The following is a 22,991-nucleotide window of genomic DNA, read 5'->3' on the forward strand; positions in this document are numbered from 1 at the left end:
GAGTTATCCAGCTTTCTCCTCCTTGGCCATAACAAGTGATAAAGTGAAAGAGTGGTCACAAAAGGCACTTCCAATGTGGGGAAACAACAAAGGCTGAGTGTAATTTGGGAGTCACCCGTGGAAAGTGATCACCAGCTCCCTCCTACCAACACTAAGCAATGGGGAGCTTCTCCCCACACTTTGTTGTTTAGTAGGTCAGTAAAGTGAAACGGGGCCTCTGGGCTCTGATTAGTTCCTTGTGGATCCCCACTTGACTTAAGGAGTTCCCGCCTCTCCAAACCAAGTGTCCTGAGCACACACCCTGAGCTTTTCTCTAAGGGGAAGCGGAAGGATTCAGAAGGCTTGGAGTCACCAGGGCATGGGTCCAGTCACATCCCCAAGGTCAAAGGAGGTCTCTCCTTTCTGTCTCTGAGTCTGTCTTTATAGTCCAGTTATTTCAAGAAAGTCTTGGGGCCGGTCTTCACTTCTAGTTCTTGAGTGACGGGAGTCCTCTCATCTGGAACACCGCATGCTCAGGTTCCGTCACCTCCAGCACCAGCTCTCTGGGTTCCCTGAGCACTGTGTCCGCACCTTCCTCACCCCCCGATCTCACCAGAGGCCTGTGCACATCTCTGTGCCCCCACTAGACAGCCTTTGCGGAGGGCAAGGACCGCATTGTGTTCAGCACCTGTCGTGGTGGGTGACCTGTGATGAACGCATCATGTCTGTGGCCTAATAACACTCGTTGTGAGGGACCGAATGGACGAAAGAATGAATGAACCAGCCAGCATTCCTGTTTTCCACCCTCAGACCAGTTTCAGTCCACATTCCAAAGTGTCAAGATACGAGAAGTGGAACTAACTCACAGAGCCCGGGGTAAAAGAATTCCATTTCTGTCAGCAGAAGTCCAGTTATGTAGAGGCACACATTTAAAGTAAAATCCCAGGGCGATGCGTTGTGTATGCTCAAGATTAGCGTGTTGGAAGTTGCCTGATTAAATGGTTACTTCATGAAACCAGGCGAGAATAAATGCCATGCTTTTTTTTAACAGTAATAATTATGATGATGCTTTTCTTGGCCTTGAAGCCTTACTGAGATATTTCAGAAAGTGATTTGGTACGTGTGCCCCGGGCATCTCTTCTCCCCATGGCTTGTCGGTCTGTCGGAGGGACAGAGAGGACCCTTCCCTGGATCCTTCAGTTCGTATAACCAAGGGCCACGTCTGTGACCTGTGCGGCTGCCTCGCAGGCACGGTTGGTGCGAAGAGCTGTGTTGTCGACCCCTCACGCCCATTCTCATTGTGGCATCATCACCTGACATTTGGCTTACTCAGCAGTAACAGTATCGCAGGCATTGTGCAGAGAGCAGCGAGGGAAGGGTGGCTGATGCTCTGTAGACGAAGGCTCACTCGGACTAACGTGCGGTGTGTGAGCGCTAGAACCGCACCTAATGATACGGCTGTGTGTGAGCTTGAAAAACGACCTCTCCAAGCGCTCAGTCGTCCTAATGTGAGTGTGATCTGGACGTTGATTTTTGTGGTCCTTCGAGGTTGAGGTAATGTTGACATCAGTTATGTTCTTTGTCCCCAAGCTCCATATAATGATTGCCTCTTTTTCCAGATATCTTTTACGTTGGTAAGAATTTTTAGAGAGAAAAAACCTTGTAGCACATAGCCCAAATGTGTCAAGGACACCGCAACATGGTGGGAAATAAAAATCAACCAACTGATTTTTTTTTCCCTGCCTCATTCCAGATGCCTGACTTCACATATGTTTTCAACCGAATAAATATTCTTGTCAAATTATTTCTTGGAAAAATTTTCTGGAAAAAATTTTTTTTACTAACATTGAGTTGAATTTAACCTAAGTCACCAGATTTTAAGAAATTATTCCTGAAACAAAAGAGCGAGGGCCCTGGTCTTTGGAGACACAGCAGAGGGTGGCCCTGCTTCTGTTACAGCCAGACCCTCGGTGGGCCGAGCCCACGGGGCAGGGTGCCACCCATGGTGTGGGGCGCTCGGCGAGAGGCTGCGAGGTTCTCTGTGAGGAAGAGAGTGAGAGTCGCCAGCTCAGGAAAAGAGGCCAGACTTGGGGTCCCCCAGAGTGTCGGAGTGCAGAGCCCGCCAGCTCCCCCCAGCCTTCCCGTGGTCACATGTCACTGAGTTCCCACTCCTCCCCCAAGGTCGCCCTAACTGCCCTCATCGTTTCTAAGTTCCCAGTATTACTGAATAAAGAAGAAAAATACGTTGCAAAATTGGGAAGTTTTTCATTCGCTTTGTACCCTGGTGCGTTTTCGCTCCTATCCCTGGCGTATGTGAGGCCTGGTGGTCTGAGAGCAGCGTTCCTTTCCTTGTAAGTGCAGCGCCGCGGTATCTGCTTTCTCTGCGGCAGGAGGCCGGAAGCCCCGTCTGGGCTTCTTCCTGGTGGTAGCACTTCCACCTGAGGACCCCGAAAACTGGAGGAAGACTGGTGGTGCTTTGCCCTCCCTCCTCGTGGGTCACCCTCCCCCTGAAGATCCAGATGATTGGGCCATGATTCTGCATCTGTTTCCAAAGAAAACAGTGGGTTAAAATATTAAATACTGAAATACTGATTTGGATAGTGCTCTGGAAGCCTTGGGTTTGTGGGATAGAATTCTGTGTATGCTGGTGCATCTCCGGCCAAAGCTGACCTCGCCTTTGACAGCCTCCAGGCTGGATCTGTCGGGGGTGTGGTACGACACTCGTGGGTGACCGTCTGCTGCCGGTCCGGTCGGCTCACTGAAGTGACAGCGGGACCAGGTGCGGCCCAAGTAGAGTTCCCTCCTCCGGCAGGTGCTGAGGTGACACACAGCATCACCGCTGGCATCATCATTTTAGAAAATAAATGTTAAAAAGTCATCTGGTTTTATTTTTTTAAGATTTTATAGCAAAGTAGATATGAAAACAAATTGAAAGAGAGAAAACAGGCAACTTTGGGAGACAGTTGACCTCTAAAGTGTATTTGTAGGAATCTGATTACAGCTCAGAGAGACACACTGTTAATAAAGATGGTTAGCAGTTATGAAGAATGACAGAAGCTTGGAATTGAGTTGTTTTTCAGATCTGGATTTGTTAAAGAGACTACATTTTATTCTGAGAACTGATATTAGAATATTGTCATTTAAGGTAAAATTTAAAATGAAAAATTTTAATAGAAAACAATACATCTGAGAAATACTTCCTTTATAATGCATTTTCTAATAGCTGTATCACATGGCAAGAGAAATGAGTGAATTATTATACATTGTTAATCATCAGCAATGTGTTCGCTGCAGTCAGTTTGTATTGTAAAAGGAGAGCAGAAATCCTGACTACTGGCTTAACATCTAATGAAACCTTTAGCACAGAATAAAATTGGAGGCTCTGCATTGTGCCCTAGGAATCAGAGCTGAAGATTTCACTCACGTGGCTGTGTTGTGTGTCTGCTTTTAACGTGGCAGATGTCTTATGAGACCACCGGATCCCAGGAAGGATGCATTGTCCCAACCTGTTGAAAGTCGGAATTCTCCTTTTAGTGCCAGCCATTCTCATATCCATCCATCTGTTCACACATCTGTTCATCCATCCGTCCTTCCATCTGTCCATCCATCCATCCTCCCCTCCCTCTGTGCCCTCTCTCCCTCCTTTTCTCCCCTCCCCTCACTCAGGGTACTTATTGGTGCAGATACAAGGAAAGGATCTTCTTTACACACCTGCGCTGACCGTGAATGACCTCTGTGTTCCCAAGAGCTTTAGGAGCTGTGGCACTAACTGTCCTCACGTGGTGTCCATAGCCTGCTGAGTGGAGAGTGGTGTAAGGACAGCTGTTTCCATATTTTTCTTTCTCTCAAGTTACCTCATTCTTGCCATTTATCCTGGTCGAACTAAAAAGATGGGTAGGTAGTTCCCTTGAAATATAAAGCTCGGGCCCACATGAAAGAAGTTTTTGAGACATAATGGTAGGAGAGGCAGCAGCGAAACCAGCAGCTCTGAACCATGTCCTCGAGGGTCAGTGTGTTGTAGTGGCTCAGGAGGGGGGCTCTGAGGACTGCTACTCTCAGCCACATTTCCACAGAAATGTTTTCATCTCTCTTTGACCAATCAATTCAACTTACAGGAAACTATTCCGTGAAAATAATCAGAAACAGCAGTAATAATTTATGTTTATCACCATGGTAGCTTAAGCCCTGAAAAGTTAGAAACAGTCTGGATGTGCATCTTGATTCTTTCGCTGGAGTTGTTGCAGTGGGCCTGCCAGTGTCCTGAGAAAAATACTTGGATGTATTTCACTGCCTGCCTTTTCGATGAATATTAGTATTAATATTGTTTTTATTACATTGATACTGTAACAAAATAGAATGATAATCACATGTGATAGGATCCATCTAAAGCCCCCAGTAATTTTAAAGCCCCATTAAACTGGGTTTTTCGCAATTGTTTTCGATCGATATATTTTTTCCAAGTGTCGATTTTACTTCACCAGTTCCTTTTTGCTGAGTGTGTTTTTGGATAACTATTCTGTCTCTCACTTTTTTTTAAATTATTGTTCCAAATTCTCCAGATTTATATTTTATCTTTCCCTCAACATGTGTCCTTCACTATTTTAAGTCTTATTTCCATACAAAGTAATTAAATTGTTTAAATGTCTCTTGCAGCTGAGATTTAATTTACCTTCTTAGGTATCTTGTCTTTGTTACTTTTGCCTCATTGCGGCTTTTTCCAGCAGCAGGAATGGAGGCCGTCAATAAAAATCAGTTGCCGACACAATGCCTGTACAGAGAGGGTTTATCGTAACGCGTGTTGGAGATGTCTCTGGAACCTTCTTCCTGAATGGAAGGTGCCGTGGCTTGTGTTTCATGGCTTTCTGATGTTAGCCTGTCATCTCACTTAGCGTTTCCCCAAAGTGAAAACAGTGCATCAGGGCGGCGTAACAGGCAGTGCAGGTGGATACGGAGGCAGGGCCTCGCCCTGGCAGAGCCGTCCAAGGAAAGTGTCTGTCTGCCCCAGGAGCTGGGAGGCCGTGGTGCTGGTCTCCACCTCTCTTGTGTCTTCCTGCCACCTAATAATCCCCAGTGCAGGCTGGAATGTGACAGAAAGAATTTCAGACTTGTGTGCACACCTGCATGCGCGCGCGCGCACACACACACACACACACACACACACACACTCACGAAACTGCCGGGTGGGGAATCAAGGGCCCTAGGAGTGAGTAGTATTGACTTGTGGTGATAAAAGCACATTTTGACACATTTCAAATCATAAATAACTCATGGACTTTTAACTTGCATGATTAATAGCTCAATTCAGAGTAAATGCTTATATACAACTTAAATTACCTCTTTCATGGAGTTCATAGTATTATATGAATTACACTGTGAATAGTCCTTTCTTGCTCTTGTGTTTTTTTTTTCTGTGTGAATGGGGAAGGGCCACATACCTGGTCAGGGTTGTTCTGGTCTCCTCTCCTCATCCTCCTCTTAAAGCTAGGGCACACTGGACAGACGCAGGTCCTCAGCTGTAGACTGGAATACCACCCTGCCCTTCCCTGAGCTAACGCAGGCATCGGCCGCGTGTGTGCTGAGTCTGGCCGGCCTAGCGCTTCGTCATACATACCTTGGCATTGACCTGGGTGCGCGTCCTGCTGTAGACTCTGGGAAGCACGGCCACCTCCTCTTAGATGCCGATGTTCGTGGGAAAGGGTTAAAGAAATCGTCCAGAAAAATTCACTGACATCTGAACGTAGAAATCTTAAAAAGAATCGAAACTCCTGGGATTGGATTTCAAGTCTGGTCTTAGGTATTTGGCAGAGCGATAAAGTAGTGAATAAAAAAAGTGAAAGCAATGTTATGTAAAATTTGTGGGCTTATTTTTTTCCCTGTATGTCTGCTTTCTTTACAGGGCAGTAAGAAATAAATCCCTTAGGGACCAGTAACGTGGTTTGCATTTCAGTTTTCTATTCTAGCAAAATATATATTAGCTTAGTGTGTCGGATAAAAGTAATGAGGAGACAAATCGTCACCCAGGGGTTTCCTTATTGATGAGAAATAGTCCTCCTGTGTTCTCTAGGGTTTTTTTAAAAATCCATTAAATTTAAAGTAATGCTATTTCAAGATTACTATGGCAATAACAAAATTTAAATTTCAAAAAAAGAACTGATATGAGGGGCTGGAAGCCTTTTGTATTGAGCAAAACTAATTTGAAAAATATATGAATTCCTCGATTAAAAGTGATAATATTATGTGTTTTCCCTGTGTGTTTAGTCCTTATAATCAAAGTTCCTCTACTATCTTAAGGATATTCATTGCTATTTGTATAATTTACTTGGTTTATTTTGTTATTATCTTTTTAAGTGTCTATTACAAGCTTTTTTGGAAGCACTTAAGTTCACTACTTCATATTCACTGAAAGCAATCTAGCTAAAATTGGAGGTTTGTAAGTATAATTCATAAAATTTGAGCCCAGGGAATCTAAAAAAACTTCTTCCCTCTGCCCATTTGTATTCTCAACAACTGATCGCATGACTTCTGTGAGAGGTTGTCTTGTCAGTAGCTGAGGTCACAAAGAAAATGAGACACAGGCCTTGGGATCTGCATTCTGGTAAAGGTAGCTAGTAAGTGCACTGTAGTGTATATAAGCTACAGTGTAGTCAGGGTTACGTGCATGTGAAAGAAGTTCACTTATACAAGGTCAGTGGGCCCACCGTGAGGAGAATGATAGACCTCACCGTGGAAGGGGTACAGAGAAGGTCACACTTCAGTGCTTAGTTCAGCTATTGCAAGGCGAGTAGGTACTTTCCAGATGTACGGGAGTTGGTAATAGGTGGGAGTTTGGGTTCCATTCTCGAAATCAGTGCCGCGTGAGCAGAGATGTGAAGGGGCACGTTGCAGCCGAGCCCTGGAAGTGGTCTGGTCAGACTGGAGCAGTGTGGGGGCAGCACTGCTCTGCAGAGGAGGCAGGCACCTGCTGGAGAGAAGACCTGCCCATTGACCTTGTATTCTATGTAGAAAGCAGTAGGGAGCGATACTGCCTCAGATTGACGTAGTAGAGCCCTATGGAAGAAACCTCTCCTGGAAGAGGCCTCTTCTGGAAGGCAGGAAAGGTGAGAGACAGGCAGGGCAGTCAGAGGCGCCTGAGCCCAGGATGTAAATGTAAGGGCAGGGAACATGGAGAAAGAGGACCAGAATGTGCGACCTTGAACGTGTGACCCGCTGGACGTGGGGAGGGAGAGGGGAGCTGGGGCTCCCAGGCTTCCGGTCCAGCCAGCTGGGCACCGTTGGCACCATTCCCCTGTGTCAGGTTTTGGCCTGGGCTGGGGAAGCTTTAGTGTCCAGAGGTGGTGTCAGCTAATGAAACTAATCTGCAGATGCCTTTTACCGTGTATATTTTTCATTCATGGTTGAAGGAAATTGTTTCTTTTGAACTTTTCCCCCTACATTTGAAACGTTGATCCTATTTAATGTTTTATATATTCGTTGGCCTTGCTCTTTATTCTGATTGAAGACCACTTGTCTCAGTGACCCTGTTTTTGTTTCTGTTTCCAGGCGGTATGAGGCCCACCCAGTTTGTGCGGACCTGCAGGCCAAGATCCTCCAGTGCTACCGCCAGAACGCCCAGCAGACCCTCAGCTGCTCTGCTCTGGCCGACCAGTACATGCGCTGCGTCAACCAGGCCAAGCAGGTGGGTGTGCGGGCCGTGTGTGGGCCGAGCCAGGGAGAGCAAGCCCGGCATCATGGGACAGTGGTGGTGACCCAGTGGGCCAACGTGTGTGGAACAAGCTGTATAACCCAAACTCGTCCCCCTCGTCAAGTATTGCTGTAACAGGTTGTCTAGGTTATAATCAACTTCCGTCCAGAGGGTTGTAAGGAGAGCCCGTGTTCTCCTTGTGTTCAACTCATTACTCGCAGAAGGAAAACAAAAAGAGATTCTTAGCAAAATAATACTTTTCCGAGTTGTTCCGAGCTTTTGGCCTCTACTCTGTAATTGTGTCCTCAAGGTCATTGCTCCCTATTTCTGGACCAATACTCAAAGCCAGCAAAGAAGAAAGATACATGCTAAGGGCCCAACAGCTTCAAGTCCATAAGCCGCAAACAGTCATGCAGAGAGCCTGGTTTTAAAAACTAAAACGGAAACCTGCCGTCTGATTTTCTTCTGGTTGGTAGAGTCCAGTCACTGGAGCTGGGAAAGGGAGGCCAGAAACAGGACTTGGGAAATCGTCTCAGTCACTTTTTTATACCGTAGCCATGTTCTTCTCTGGACCTTCACTATCAGAGTAATGTGACGTTCACAGGACATGCGTTTCCTCTCATTTATGTACTTAAGAAAGCTAATGATCAACTGTGAAGCAAGTTACCAATTCAGGCAGGTCACATAATGCCTACCATTTAACTGATTTAACAGTTGGATGTAGGTTGTTCTGAGAAACGGAAATTGTTGGAAACCTTGATTCCTTCTCCGCTCAGCTCCCCAGAGTTGACCTTGAGTTACACAGCATGGCTTTCTGCAGTCCAGTCGCTGAGTTATGACAATACTACTTAGTGAAAGGTCTGCCAGGCTCTCTGACGGGAGGGCGGGCATTGTCTGCGTAGCCAGTCACTCACGGCGGCGCCAGCAGAAACAACATACAGTGAGCAGCCACCCTTATCCACAGTTTCACCCCCACGGCGTCAGTCACCAGGAGCAGCCATGACCTGAAAACTACTAGATGGGGAATTCCAGAAATACACAATTTTTAAGTTTTAAACTGCAGGCTGTTCTGAGCAGTGTGATGGAGCCGTGGGCCGTCTCACTCTACCCTACCCTTCCTGGGACGTGAATCGTCCCTTTGCCCAGTGTATTCACACCGCACATACGGCACAGGGAGGTGTTTTGAGAGACAGACAGACAGACCCACCGAGACCACATTCGTAATACCTTTTATTACACTCTAGTGCTCTAATGATCCTGTTTTATTATTGTTGTTGTTAACCTCACTGTGTTTAATTTGTAAGTTAAATTTTCATAGGTATGGAGGTACGCACAGGGGACAACAGTGTATAGGGGTGCGGTACCGTCTGTCTGTGTGTGGCTTCAGGCACCCACTGGGGATACTGCAGCAGGCCCCCTGCAGTCGAGGGAAGACTACTGTAATCAGAATTTATTAAAAACCTATGTTGTCTTTAAAAGCCCGATGGCTTGAGGCTTTTTTCTATTTCTTGCTCGCAGTGGCCCTTGTGTAACTCTTGGTGGTACACCAGGGATTCTTTTCTTTAAAGGCCTTTGGTAGAAGGTAATGCTGATATTGTTGTTAGTACATTTTATTTGCAAAAGCGACTTCTGATATGCTCTTAACAAGTCCCGGTGTTCAGTATTAATGAACGGAAGCCCTTGGGGCCTGTAAGTTGACGCACAGATTTTTCTAACTTGATGCGAGTGCCAGACTGAGGTGGAGGTGGGTCGCCAGTGCAAACGATGGCTGTGCCAAAGCGTATCTTCCAGTGCTAGCACCTCACTTGGGTGCCCGTTTCCCCGGTGTGGTCTGTAACAGCACCGAGGGGCAGCTGCAAGGGCGTCCGGGGTGTTGGCTCCTTCGTGCCTAAGTGCTGTTGAATCACCTACACACAGATCACCTACACACAGGTGACCCACGGGGTCAGTGACATACATTTGTAGAGTAAAAGTTAACTTGTGACAAAATCAAGTGTGCCGTGTGGTGCAATTGAGAGTACAAATTGGGCAGGTCTGAGTTTGTGTACAAACTGTGTCTTCTAGCAGCTCTCTGGCCTTGGGCCTTGACTTTTCTCACTTGTGAACTGGGGTCATGTTATCTGCAGTGTTGTGAGGATTACATTTGTATAAAGTATTCAGTAAGTCTTTTTTTTTCTTTTTTGCTCAGCTGTGTATTTCATGCTGAAACCGACTAAATGAATTAGACAAAAGTATCAAATTATCACTAGTGATTACTCGCCATTCCAAAAGAAACCCTTCTTTCCCCCTACCTAATCTGCAGTATAATTTAATACTATTGTCAGCAAATATGTTCCAGGTACCTATTGTTTTGACAACTCTCACATTCAAGTATCAGGGACTGTATAACACTGGTAATATTAAAAAGATGTATGTCGACAAAACATTTTTATCCTAAAATGGGCAACAGTGAAATGGGCAAGAACCAAGAAACATTAATATCTTGTATTTCTTTCTGTAGTACTTTAGATTTCAAGGTGATTTCACATCCATTCCCCTACTTGCTTTTTATGACACCCTGAGATGTAAATAGCGACAGTTTTATTCTCATCACTTTCCAGTTGAGAGAACTGAAACCCAGGGAAGTCATGATGGGAAATTTAACAATGAAACCAAGATAGCCCTTGCGGTAAAAACAGAAAATTTAAAAAGAGGGTTAGGTTTTGGAGCTGGATGTGTGAAGGCACATCCATTATCCATGAATACAGAGACGAGGCCGTGAGGGAAACTGTGTGGTCATCATGACTCGAAGGGAGCACGCGTGAAGGTCAAGTGACACCGTAGGCTGATGGGAGCCAGCGGGGAAGGGGGGCGGCAAGGCCGTGCTCGGAGGTGCGGCTCCACACGACCCCGCTTTAGGACCTCACCAACATGGCCACGGGGTCATGTCAGTAGTCCACGTGTAGTTACTTTTCCTCCAATACCACAGTTTCCTTTTTCTCCTTGCGCAGTTCATCTAAATGTGTGTCCCCCCCCCCGCTGTTAGAAGAGACGTTGGCGGTGTAAGAGGTCTTGATCCTCCATTGCAGTGGCCTCTGGCCGGCCTAACCCCTCCTTCTGTTTCCTTGTTGAATCCAAAGAACAGGCTGGACGTGCTGACATAGAAAACGCTAAACACGACAACAACCCATTAGGTTGCTGTCCGTTTCCGGCATAGTCCGTGAGTTTTCCCCTTGGAACAATTCCAACAGCCAAATCCACTCCACTTTTAAATGACTCATAAATTGGGCTTTCACTGGTTCCCTTGGGACAGTGTTGTGTAGACTAATAGATTTTAATGATAGGAAGATTTCCGGATATTCCTCAGCCTACTTTTCCTTTCTTATTCATCCACTTATTCACATCAATCTTTCTTCAGCTATTCTTAAACAATTCCTCGTGGGTTGACATGAGACATTTAAACTGTTACTTCCAGTGTATTTATATATATTAAAGTTATGTGTTCTTCACAGGTGTAAAGACATATTAAATTGCTATAATTGTTATGTCTAAGACTTAAAAGCTACTGGCTAGCTAGATGAGATACCACATTTTAAAATGTAGGAGGATAGCAATTGATAGGCTTCTGTGTTGTCTTATTTCTCATATCTGCTTAGCCTCGTAGCTTTCTAAAAAACTCTCCAAGATTGAATTGCGTGTTCTCACCTTTAAAACCCGGTTCCCATTCAGTCTCGATTCACCTGCCCCACAGGAGTCTATGGGAGGGAGGGGAGCTGGGAAGCAAATGGTAACTGCCCAATAGTGGGACAAAATGTGCCCACGTTCTGTTGGTGAAAGGGGTGGGTGCAGAAAGGGCTTGCTCCCAGATCTGCATGCTGTGCTCCCTGAGACGCCCCACCATGCCTTCGAGGTACTTGTGGAATCCAGCTGCTTGCCGGGTGGTGACTCCAAGCATTCCAGCTCTTTCCTCGGCCCTGCTGCCATTGACACGAAGGGTGGGAGGCCGGCCCAACCGAGGGGAGCAGTCTGAGTTCACTCCAGGGTAGAGTTCACGGGAAACGTTGCAGCTACCATCTAGTCACGACGACCTGGGCTTCGGTTCCCTCCTTGGGAAATGAAGGTTTGAGCAAGGTGATGCATGAGCACCTGCCAGCTGCTGCTCTGGGGCTGATCCTGCGTCCCTGTAAGAGGACAAGAGGCGGTGCACATGAGCACGCACGTTCCTGAGCTCGCTCAGAGTAAGGGCCATGGCCCTTCGGTACGAGCTGCACCCCTTCTCCGGGGACCTCCAGCGTTTGTGCCTCTGCCTCCTCGACATTGCTGTCAGCCTTAAACTTTCACTCTAGAAGAACGACTGCATTTCTGATCATTCTGCGTGTTGTCTGGCCTCCCACAGCTTCCTATCCTTTCCTTGAAATGCGTGTGCCTGTCAGCCCTGGGGAAGCCAAGGGGGCGGGTGGAAACAGTTTCCACGTTTCCTGAGGCTGGTGAAGTGGAAAAGCCTTTCTCACGCTGCCTGGCAGAACGTGGGCTGCCGGCTGATGAAGCGCAGTAGAACACGCAGGCCAAGTGACACTGGGCGGTGAGGGACCGTGTCGCTGAGCAGAATAGCATGCTTTTGCTGGGTGCGAAGGCTGCTTCACCATCGTCACCTGATGGCATGGGTCAGTCGTGCAGCGGGGCTGCTCATGCTCGGGGTGGCACGTGGGTGTCCCGTGACAGAGTCCGTGGCCTTGAGGGGCGCAGCCCTTCCCGTTTGGAGTCACATCAAAGCAAGCTGGATTCCAAGACTAAATTCCAAGACTGAAGCCAGACCCCGGACATGCCCAGAAGACCCAGGCCAGGTGGAGCCCGGGGTCAGATGACGGAGTCAGCCAGGAGTCACCAAACTGCAGCGGAGGTTGAAACTGACAAGTGGGCCGAGGTTCGGAGCCAAGCAAGCAGCTCGCTGAAGGAGCACGCACACGAGGGCCTCGTAGAAATGGGGCGAGCCCCGCTCCGGCCTGCCTGCCTCCCGCTGACCCCTATGAGGAGATTGAAAGGTCGCCCGCTGCAGTGAGGAAGGCGGGCCGAGACCCTGGCGAGTGAGGCCAGTGGCCCTTCAGGCCGCAATTGGTCAGCCCCCAGAACAGGAGACCTGGAGCCCAGTGCAAGGGGGGAGTTTGCTGTGGCAGAACGTGTCTGCTTCCTTGAAGACAGTAGGTTTTCCCTCTCCCATAACTTGGGTTTGTGTTAGACCAGGGCTCAAACACGCCCCCATTACTTGAGTGTGAAGAGGGTCTGAAAACAAAGTAGTGGCTATCTCTTTAGAAATCAGAATTCTTGAAAGGAAAACAGTGCCAGAGCAAGCTGAATTTTATCATCATTTTCAGAAAAACTATAAATTACATGCAGATGATTTCATGGACTATAGGCTGTTGCGACTGGACAGGCCTTAGATCCTGTAACCTAATCACCATCTTTTGTGTTGGAAGAATTGGCCCGGAGAGTCCCTGCGCTCCGTGGTGGGGCCGGTCCAGGCCGGAATAGCTCACTGCTGTGCCAGAGCCGGCGTGCTCCTCCCTGTTGTGCAGGGTCTCCAGCTCGGGTGAGCGCCAGAATCACCTGGGGAATTCCTTTAAAATGCACAGACCTGGCCCTGTGCCTGGCCATTCTGACTCAGAAGGGCTGAGGACAGCCCTGGACATTGGAACTACGAACTGGGTCCCCAGGTGACCGTGCACAGAGCACTGCAGCCTGCTGGCCTGGGCTGCACTGGAGGCAAGCCTTTCAGAGGCCCTGCCCAGGCTCTGCTTCCTCTCTTGCGGGAGAAGAGGAGCTGCCCCTGCCTGTCACTGCCTGCCAGGTCTAAGCCATCTGGCCAGGTCTAATCAGACCAGTCCCGGGGACGAGTTCCTAGTTCAGCCTCCAGTACAGATCAGATGTCTTGGACCAAAGGTGGGAGCCCCTGAAAAGGAAGTTCTCTTCTCCCCTCGACCCCATTGACCGTGGTGCCGGGGATGAGGAGCCACACCCGGGATTCCTGGGCAGGGGGCAGGAAAGAGGCTCCCAGACAAGGTCACAGGTCCCCTGGTCAGCTCACATTGGCCACCAGACCCTCACTGGGCTCTGCTGCTTTCGTCACCCTGCTCTCCTTCTCTGAGCCCCATCAGGGACCCTGTCTTCACATAGTTGCCTCTGAGGCACACAGATGCCCACGGTCATCGAGCACAGAGATCCATCCGGAAGGCTGACTTCCTGGGAAGACCTGCAGGAGCCTGCCTTTGCTGGGTGCGAAGGCTGCTTCACCATCGCCACCTGATGGCATCCATCGGTCGTCCAGCGGGGCTGCTCGTGCTCAGGGTGGCACGTGGGTGTCCCGTGACAGAGTCTGTGGCCTGAGGGGCGCAGCCCTTCCAGTCTGGAGTCATCAAAGCAAGCTGAATTCCAGACTTTTACAGATTGTTGCCTCGGCCCCTTCCGTCATAGGAATCCTTTTCTAAACCACTTTCCAAGAGTAATAGTTGTGTATGACCTTTCCTTTTTATTTATTTTTTAAATCAGGATTTAATAGAAGAAATATTACCATGGTAATAGACTTTGACCTTTCTTAATAGGCATTTATTTTCTAGTGCTTACCCTTCAGGAGAACTGCAGTGTGCCAGTGTTGTGTTTGTTATTGCAGCAAGGTGTGTAAACAACTCATTACTTGTAATTTAATTTGAATATTATGCAGAGCATTCGCCATAGAAGAAATAGAACAAGATCCACACGGACAAAAGTTAACTCGTGTTTCCTCCAAAGCAGGAAGAATAGAGAACGGCAGCTGCCGGGGCAGGCAGAGACTGGAACAAAACCAGTCAGCGAGTCAGGGCTCCAGGTGGTCGGGAGCCGTGCTCCGCGCGGGCAGAGCGAGCTCTGTGATGCTCACAAATTGAATTTATCGATTCCTTTGGCTCCTCTCTCACTGTCTTCCCTCTGTCTTTACCACTCACTGCTCCTCCCCACCGCTCAGCTCTCGTCCTTGCCCCACGCGTCCCGCCCCTCGGCGAAAGCGCAGGACACCCAGGACGCGTTCCGGTGTAGGTCCCCCCCGGCAGCCTTCCTGTTCCCGCACCCAGCCTCGTGAGGCCTTCGGAAACCTTGGCGAGATGCTGGGGAAGCTCAGCCAGAAACTAAGTGGTGTCTCTTATGGAAAAAGAAAACTATTTTTATTCTTCTTGTGGTGACCGTTTAGCCATCCGGGGCAGCCACCATTCCTCCTAAATTTACTGCCACAGCCAGTAGCCGACACACCGCTCTGATAGCCAGGCCCTCCAGGAAAGCTGTAATTCCAAAACCAGTTGACAAGATTACTGTGTAACCAAAATATTTGAGGAAAACAGTTAAGATCATTTTAATAAATGGAAATGACACTCCATCTCTGCTCTCCAGGGGCCCTGCTCTTGTCTGACCGTGTGAGCTGCCGGCTCCCTCCTCGGTGGCTGGGACCTGAAAGGGCCTCGGGGAAAGCGCAGCACTGACGCCCAGCCGACCGCTGCCTCCTTCGGGCAGCTCTCGGCTGTTTGTGGAGGGGGTTTCTGCGGCCCCAAACCGTGATGACGCGCAAGTGCAAGGAACTGCTTTCTCTACAGTAAGATTAAGTCTTAGCAGTTCTTTAAATGAAAGAAGCAATTTTTTATAACTTGCACACATTCTCCCTGATTCTTCGGGGAACTTCCCATGTTAATTTATGCAGTGTTAAATGTATGCAGTGTTGAATTTCAGCCCAAAGGCAGCTGCTTACAGAATGGCTAATACAGGGATCGCGGGAGGATCTATACGGTGGACGCTAAATGACAGACCTTCCCGGGCCTCGGGATCCCTCCACCCAAGACCCTCGGGCCAGATGTGAGCAGGTTTCACGGCGTAGCTGTGATACGGTAACAACACAGACTATTTTTACCAATTCACCTTTGTACACATTCAACTTGACATTGCGTGTGTTAGTGTCTGTGACAGAAGGGAGGCGTTTTGTACCACCTCTGCCACCCTTTGGTGGCAACTGACTGCAGTGTGACAACGTAATGTGTGTGGACCAGCCCTGGGAGACACAGGATTTGTGTCGTCAGAGAGTCACCGTGACTCAGCCGCACTGCATGCTGTGTCTTTGAGGATTTGAACTAAAGCACGTGTCAGGGTATTTTGTGAATATATTTACTTCTCTGTGTCTTATGTTTTTTCAAAAGCGTTCTTTCAGTGTCTCTAGGTTAGACTGCCCATTGATCTTCAAACCAGCCAGGCCTGGCTTGTCTCTTAAAGAGAGCCTGGCATTCTTATCACTACCTGAGCTGGCCGAAAACGTACCCTTCTGCATTTGGTTGAGGTTTCAGAGAGAAGAATAGTTGTAAAACGATCCCGTAGACTCCAGAATAGTGCTAACTATTGCTTTAATTATGTCGGGGTCACTGTAGATTATTTTGCCACCTTCGAAAAGAGGTACATTGTGTTAAATAAGAAAACTTTCATGGCCAAAAGCTCTTCTAAAAGAAAGGGTTTATTGAGCCAGATGCTAGCCAGAAAAGGCCCTGGGCCTGGGCGTGAAGTCTAAACCACCCACAGCCCAGCTCGGTGGGAAAGACACTACTAGTTCACCATCCTGGAGTCGACGGGCTCCTTTATAAACATCGGGTTTGGGGGAAGAAAGGTGTGATTTGTTTCCAAAGAATTTACACTGACTACAGATGAGGGGACAGGGAAAGACGAGGTGGGGCGGCGCCCCGTCCGTGAAGAGGGGATATCCACCACTTCCGATGGCTTGCGGGCAACAGCCCTGGAAGTTCCTGCCGGTGCAGGGAGCGGGTGTCTGGGGCCCGCGCCTGGAGTTGACGCGAGGCTCCCAGTTCCCACTCAGGAGTGGGTGGGGCCCGTTGTCGGTTGGCCCGCAGCTGTCAGCCGGTGAAATGCGGTTGCCTTTCCCTCCCAGCCTCTGTGACTTAACGTAGGGCGGGTCAGAACTCTTCGTGTCAGTCATCTCACGGCTCTCGCTCTGACCACAAGATCTAAGCTGTGGAGCGAGGCGCAGCCGTGGAATCTCGACTGGGCAGCTCACAGCTTCCAGTTCCCATTGGCATGTTGAAGGAAGTAGTGAGCATATAACCCCCAACACGCAAAATGGCATCACTCCTCAGTAACCATTTTCATTAATAACTCAGTGCCCTTTAGATGGACTCAGTACAGATGGCTTCAGGCTGACTTCCATTTTGTATTAATAAGTAATGTTGTGGCGAGGCTGTCGGTAGAGCTGGAATTTATCGTTTCCAGTCCGTGCGGTTGGAGAGGCTCGCGCAGAGATCAGGCCGCACGAGGAAGAGGTGAGGATGAATGAGAGGCTGGGACTCTGTGACGTAGCCTGGTCTGATTCTTCACGGTCCGTGCTCAGTTTTAACTTTTCCGACAAACTCAGGGCGTACGTGAACGATGGGTTTGAGAGAAGCCTGGCGTTCACACGTCAGTCCTAAAATGCAGTGTTCTGCTAAGGAGTCTTCTGCTTAATCCGCTCTCCTTCCACTTTCCCTGGGTGCATCCAGCTTCTCTGACTTACTTCCTGCTGACCACAGCGTTGTCTTCCCTGCCGTTTCTGTGTGCCTTGTCTCCAAACCGGCTTGCCTGCTTTCACATTGATTCTTCTTCTGTGCCCTGTGGCCGTGGACTTCCTGGAGACCTGTGGTCACTGATACCTTACATTAATCTGTCCTGTACTTCTGTGTCCCGACATGCTTATTTGTCCTTCCACTCTTTGTGTTCTGCCCCTGTATTTCAATCTTTTTTCTTCATCTTTGACCTAAGACCTTTATCTCTAAAGACCTTGGACCTCTTTGCCCAAGCCTGCAACTTCCTTCTGGACATTTCTATCTGGGATGTTTCACTGTCCTCCATCCAGACTCACAGACCCCAAATTTAAGTCATCTTCCTCATTTCCAGTAGGTCTCCTCTCCCTGACTTCCCTGTGTGTCTTAGTGACACCGCCATCCTCCCTGTCACCGAGGACCCCACCCCCACCGTAGTCTCACCATCTCTTTTTCCCTGTGTTTCTGTGGCTCTGTGTAGTTTTCAGCCCCACCCTTGCCTGGTGTCCAGCCTGCTTCCTCCCTGCTCTTTCTGCCTCCGGACTCGCATCTGTTGGGTCCCTTGTGCTGAGGGTGCCAGGAGAGCTGTCCTGAACACCGTTCTCCTGTGTGAGGACATGCTGGGGTCCCCGGGGTTTTTTCAGTCGCCAACAGGAAGCATCTGGCGTGCGCTCTGGGCCCTTCTTGCAGCTTTTCGGTCCATTCTGAGCGCCCACCCGTCCCTGCAGCTGGGCCCGTCTCTTCCCTCCGCCCTCCGTATGTACTGGGTTTGTCCCCCCCTCTGACCTTTGCCACTGCCTCCCAGCCTCGCCTGTCCCCAACCTTAGCCATAGCCCTTTTGTTTGTGTCCTACCCGCAGGGAAAGATCACTGAGGAGCCTTTTCTGGTCGCTCCTGCTGCAGAGCTACCCTCCTCTGAACCAGGCAGGGCCACTTCCTTTTCTGGAAGAGGATACAAGAAATTGGGGGACAGGAGGAAGGAAAAAACCACATTTGGCTGTATATTCTTTTGTTCTTCTTGAATTTTATACTGTATGTACGAATTATTGTACTTATTCAGTAAAATAATTTTAGCACACATTTACCAAATATATTTGAAAATTACAGGTTATTACCCTGTATCATGCCTTGACCTTTCCATGGGCATGTGTATTGGTTTCCCCATAGCACCTAACTCAGTGCCGCTGGTACCTCGGAAGAGCTTAGTGAAGAGCTGGGTACAATAAATGGCGGAAAGGGTGAGGGGTGGTGGGGACAAGCCATTAACAGATTAGAAGGCACCTTGTACTTAACCTAACCTCTTCTTCCTGAGTAATTTCAAAACCAAAGAGGAAAGGATCGCTTTCAACTTAAGATTCCTAAGAATGGAGGCACAGTGTACCCCTGCTCCTGCTGGTTATAGAGTTTTAATCTGATAATTAAGAATTCTGCCTGGCTAAGATTTTATAGAGAGAAAATCCTAAAGACTCATAAAAATACATTAGAACTAATCACTGAATTCAGTAAAGGTTCAGGATATAAAATTAACCTACAAATATCAGTAATGTTTTCTACACACTAAAGAATTTTCTGAAAAAGAAATAGATCACATTTATAATAGCATCAAAAGATAAAATACTTAGGAGTAAATTTATTTTCACCAAGGAGATGAAAGATCTCTGAAAACTACAAGACATTTTTTAAAGAAATCAAAGAAGACAAATAAATGGGAAGATGTTCCATGTGTATGGATTGGAAGTATTAAGTTTGTTAAAATGTCAATACTTCCAAAAGCCATTTGTAGATTCAGCGCAATCCCCATCAAAATTCCAGTGGTGCTTTTTTTTTTTACAGAAATTTTTTAAAAAAGTCCTAAAATTTTTAAGAACTGCCAAAGACTCCTAATAGCCAAAGCAATCCTGAGAAAGAAGACCAAAGCTGGAGACATCACACTGCCTAATGTCAAGCTACACCACAAAGCTGTAGTGATCAAAACGGTATGGTACTGCTGCAGATGGAGATGGGACCCAGGCTCTTGGAGGACAAAAGCAAAGAGTTGAACTAACCACACAGATATTGTAAAGCAAGGCAAGCAGGACATTTATAAGGGACCTACACTTCCCAAGACATGGGAGCAGGCCGTCAGCGGCCAGGGAATAGCTCGCTTCTGTTGAGTGGCTGGCAGGGGTGTCCAGCCCACGGGCAGCACGTGGCCCAGGATGGCGGTGAATGCGGCCCAACACAAAATCGTAAATTTACTTTAAAACAGTGTGAGATTTTGTTGTGATTATGTGTTGCAGTGTATTTAATGTGTGGCTCAAGATGACTCTTCTTCTTCCAGTGTGGCCCAGAAACAGCAAAAGGTTGGACACCTGGCTACAGGCTTTATAGCATTTTTACTTAAGCATTTTACTTATAGCATTTTTACTTACTCTACACATGTGACTTCCCACAGCCCTCCTAGATGGCCCACTCAGAGGGAAACCACAGTGCTGATGATTATTAGGTGTCACAAGGCGATTCTTGGAAACCAGAATGCTGACTGATAGCAGCTGCGGTGTCATGGGATTTCCTCTTCCATCGCCTGCCTCAGTGCTGGCATAAAAGCAGACAAATGGACCAGCAGAATAAAAGTGAGAGCCCAGAAATACACCCAGTACGGTCAGCTGATGCTTGACAAGGGAGCCGAGAATGCTCAGTGGGAAAAAGACAATCTCGCCAATAAATGGTGCTGGGAAAATTGGATATTCACATGTAAAAGAATGAAACTTGACTCCTAGCTTACTTACACCATTCACAAAAATTAACTCCAAATGGATTAAAGATTTAAATGTAAGACTCGAAAGCATGAAACTCCTAGGGAGAAAGATCCTTGACATAGGCCTTGGTAATGGTTTTTTATAAGTCACACCTAAAACACAAGCAACAAAATAAAAAATAAATGAAGTGGACCACATCAATGTGAAAAGTGCCTGCACAGCAAAAGAAACCAAGAAAGCAGACAGACAGCATACGGAACGGGAAAAACTATTTGCAAACCATGTATCTGATAAGGTGTTAGTATCCAGAATATGATATATGACTCAATATTTAAAAATCTAATTAATAAATGGGCAAAGGACCTGAATAGACATTTTCCCAAAAAAGATGTATGAATGGCCAACAGGTACCTGAAACGATGCCCAGCGTCACTGGCCACTGTGGAACCGCAGAGTACGTCCGCGGCGAGAGAGCGCCTCAGGCCGACCAGAGTGGCCATCGGAAGGCTGGGGGAGGACAAGTGCCGGCGCGTGTGTGTGTGTGTGTGTGTGTGTGTGTGTGTGTGTGTGTGTGTGTGTGTGTGTAGCGGAGGGGGCCCTGTGTGCTGGTGGTGGGATCGTAAACTGCTAAAACCCTTACAATCACACAGTATGAAGTTTCCTCAAACAATTAAAAATAGAACTCCCACATCATCCAGTAATTTCACTTCTAGGTGCAAACCTGAAGGAAACAAAACCGCCAGCCCCAGAAGGGCTCTCTCTGCACCCCCGTGTTCACAGCAGCGTCATTTACAGCAGCCGGGGCGTGGGGACGCCCCAGATGTCCACTGATGGACCAGTGGATAAAGAAGTTGTGACACACACACACACACAGTAGAGTAATATTTAGCCATAAAAACGAGGGCCACCTACCATTTGTGACATTGTGGGCGGACCTTGGAGGCATTACGCTAAGTGAAGTAAGCTGGGCGGAGAAAGGCAGGCACCACAGGGTCTCCTGGACTGTATGTGTGGAATCTTGAACAAAACGGGCCAGACTCACGGAACGGGGTAGGTACGCAGTTGGCAGAGCTGGGGGTCAGAGGAAGGGGGTCAACAGGCACGAACTTCCCGAGAAGGTCCGTGAGTCTAGGGGTGCGATGGGCGACACGACGACTGTAGTTAACACTGTCGCATGCGGGACAGTTGTCGGGAGTAGACCCCATGAGTTCTCGTGACGAGGAGGAGTTTTTGTTTTTATTGTATCTGTGAGGTGATGGTTATTAGCTGACCCTACTGTGATAAGCATTTCACGCTGTATCCAGGACATATGAATCAAACCATTGTGCTGTGTACCCTAAACCTCAGGCAGCGACACATGTCAGCAACTCTGCACCCACAAAAGCAAATAGCTAAAGAGAGCAGGGGCCATTTCTGCAGTTCGGGGGTGCGCACCTGTGCAGCCCCGTCCAGCATTACACGCTCAAGAACGTGCACGTTCTGCCTGGAGTGAGCAGAGGTCTTCAGCCTGGGAGAGGACCCTGCCTTCAGTTGGGAGATTTCTTCTTGGAGCCCTTGGGGTTTCACCTCTGTCCCACCCCTCCCTACCCCAAGCATTCTGGCCACCAGAAATGCTTCCCCACGTCCCACCCCCGGGGGTAGTGAGACTGCACACACACTGCCCCAGCCCCGCCCCGCCCCACCCCACAATCCGGGCCGGGCTCCCCTGCGGGTCCAGCTTTGCACGGTGGGTGAGGGGCCAATTGCAGGTTGGACACGACTAAGCAGCGCTGTTCCTTGAAGGCAGTGGTGTTTTAAAACCAGGAAGCACGTGCCTTGCCTTCTGTGGGTTTGAAGTCGATCTTTGAAAAGCAGTACAAACTAATACAATACTGACTAGTGGCTGTTACTTTTGCCCTCCTTCTTGTGGTAACACGTGTGTTTGTGTTTCTCTTGCAGAGCGTGATCGAGAAGGGAGGATAAAGCCAACTTTCAGAACAAGCAGAAGTCCTTCAACGTTAATTCCAGAGGTGGGACATTTTTTTTCCTAGTGAGAAAGTAACCTATTTAAAGAGAAGGCCGCTAAAAAGAACACCAGAGAGCAGACTCGACAGAAGCCCGTCACAGTCTGGTCAGCAGCGACTCGCAGCGCCAAGGCCAAGACCAGGACCAGCCCTGAAGGACCCGCTGCAGCGCTAATAAACCCCAAGTGTGGTGACAACAAGGGAAACCCAGCCCTCTCCGCCTTTTGTGCATTTTGTCCAACTTTCTCTCCTAACCACGCTCCATCCTTCGGCCACCGCCCCTGCAGCAAAGCTGGGGGTCGGGACAGGACGGGAGAACTGGGGCGGGGAGCGGGGAGGGCAGCGCGGCTGTGTCTCAGGCCGGCGTGCGGGGCGGAGTTGTCCGGACTGTGGCGCGTGGGGTTTCTCTCTGTTTCTTTTCTCTCTCGACTTTGTAAGAGCCATTTCATTTTAACTGTGGCGATCACGTAAGAAGACAAAAAGGAGAGAAAATGTACCTCTTTTACTGGAATAATGTTTATGATTACAAGTGAAATAAGGCTTTTTTTTTTTTACCAACGTAAAGGCAACTTGGCTCGTACGACCCCTTCTCTATCATGAACACTGACACCTTGACTTCACTCACTACCAGTAATAAATATATTTTCTGACGAAGACTGGCGTTGCAGCCTGGGGCCTCGTGTGTTTCTTCCCCTGGGTTAGACGGCTGTGCGTACGGGAATCGAGTTGATTCGTATTTTCAGTTTGCACGTGCGCTGTGCCCTTCTCCGGAAGAGCTCCGGAACGCTTTGCAGGGCCTCGGCCGGGCAGGTGATACTCAGAACCTGCCGCTTAGGCAGCAGAGTAGGATCCGGTGAGATCTTCCCAAATGGCACGGCCTTCCTTTCCCTGGGATGGCTGAAGCCATGCTGCCTGTGGCGAGAACAAGCTTAGATAACCTTGGCTGTGAACTTCTGACCCTGTGACCCATGAAAATGTTATTTAGAAAAAGTCAGTCAACGTCGAATGTTTTTCCTCCTCTTTCC

At 48.4% G+C, this 22,991-nt stretch overlaps 1 protein-coding gene across 1 annotated transcript in view; it reads left to right on the forward strand.

Moving 5' to 3' along the window:
- CHCHD3 (coiled-coil-helix-coiled-coil-helix domain containing 3) overlaps positions 1-22,620 on the forward strand; it is a 266,630-nt gene extending 244,010 nt beyond the window's left edge. The window contains exons 7-8 of the mRNA XM_045855666.1: positions 7,519-7,654; positions 21,902-22,620. Coding sequence (XP_045711622.1) covers positions 7,519-7,654; positions 21,902-21,925 — 160 coding nt within the window. The 3' untranslated portion in view covers positions 21,926-22,620. The remainder of the gene's footprint in view (positions 1-7,518; positions 7,655-21,901) is intronic.
- Positions 22,621-22,991: the final 371 nt, after the last annotated feature.

Source organism: Phyllostomus hastatus, unplaced genomic scaffold (assembly GCF_019186645.2).
Source record: "Phyllostomus hastatus isolate PE091 unplaced genomic scaffold, TTU_PhHast_1.1 phas_scaffold_114, whole genome shotgun sequence".
In the NCBI taxonomy this organism is placed as follows: Eukaryota; Metazoa; Chordata; class Mammalia; order Chiroptera; family Phyllostomidae; genus Phyllostomus; species Phyllostomus hastatus.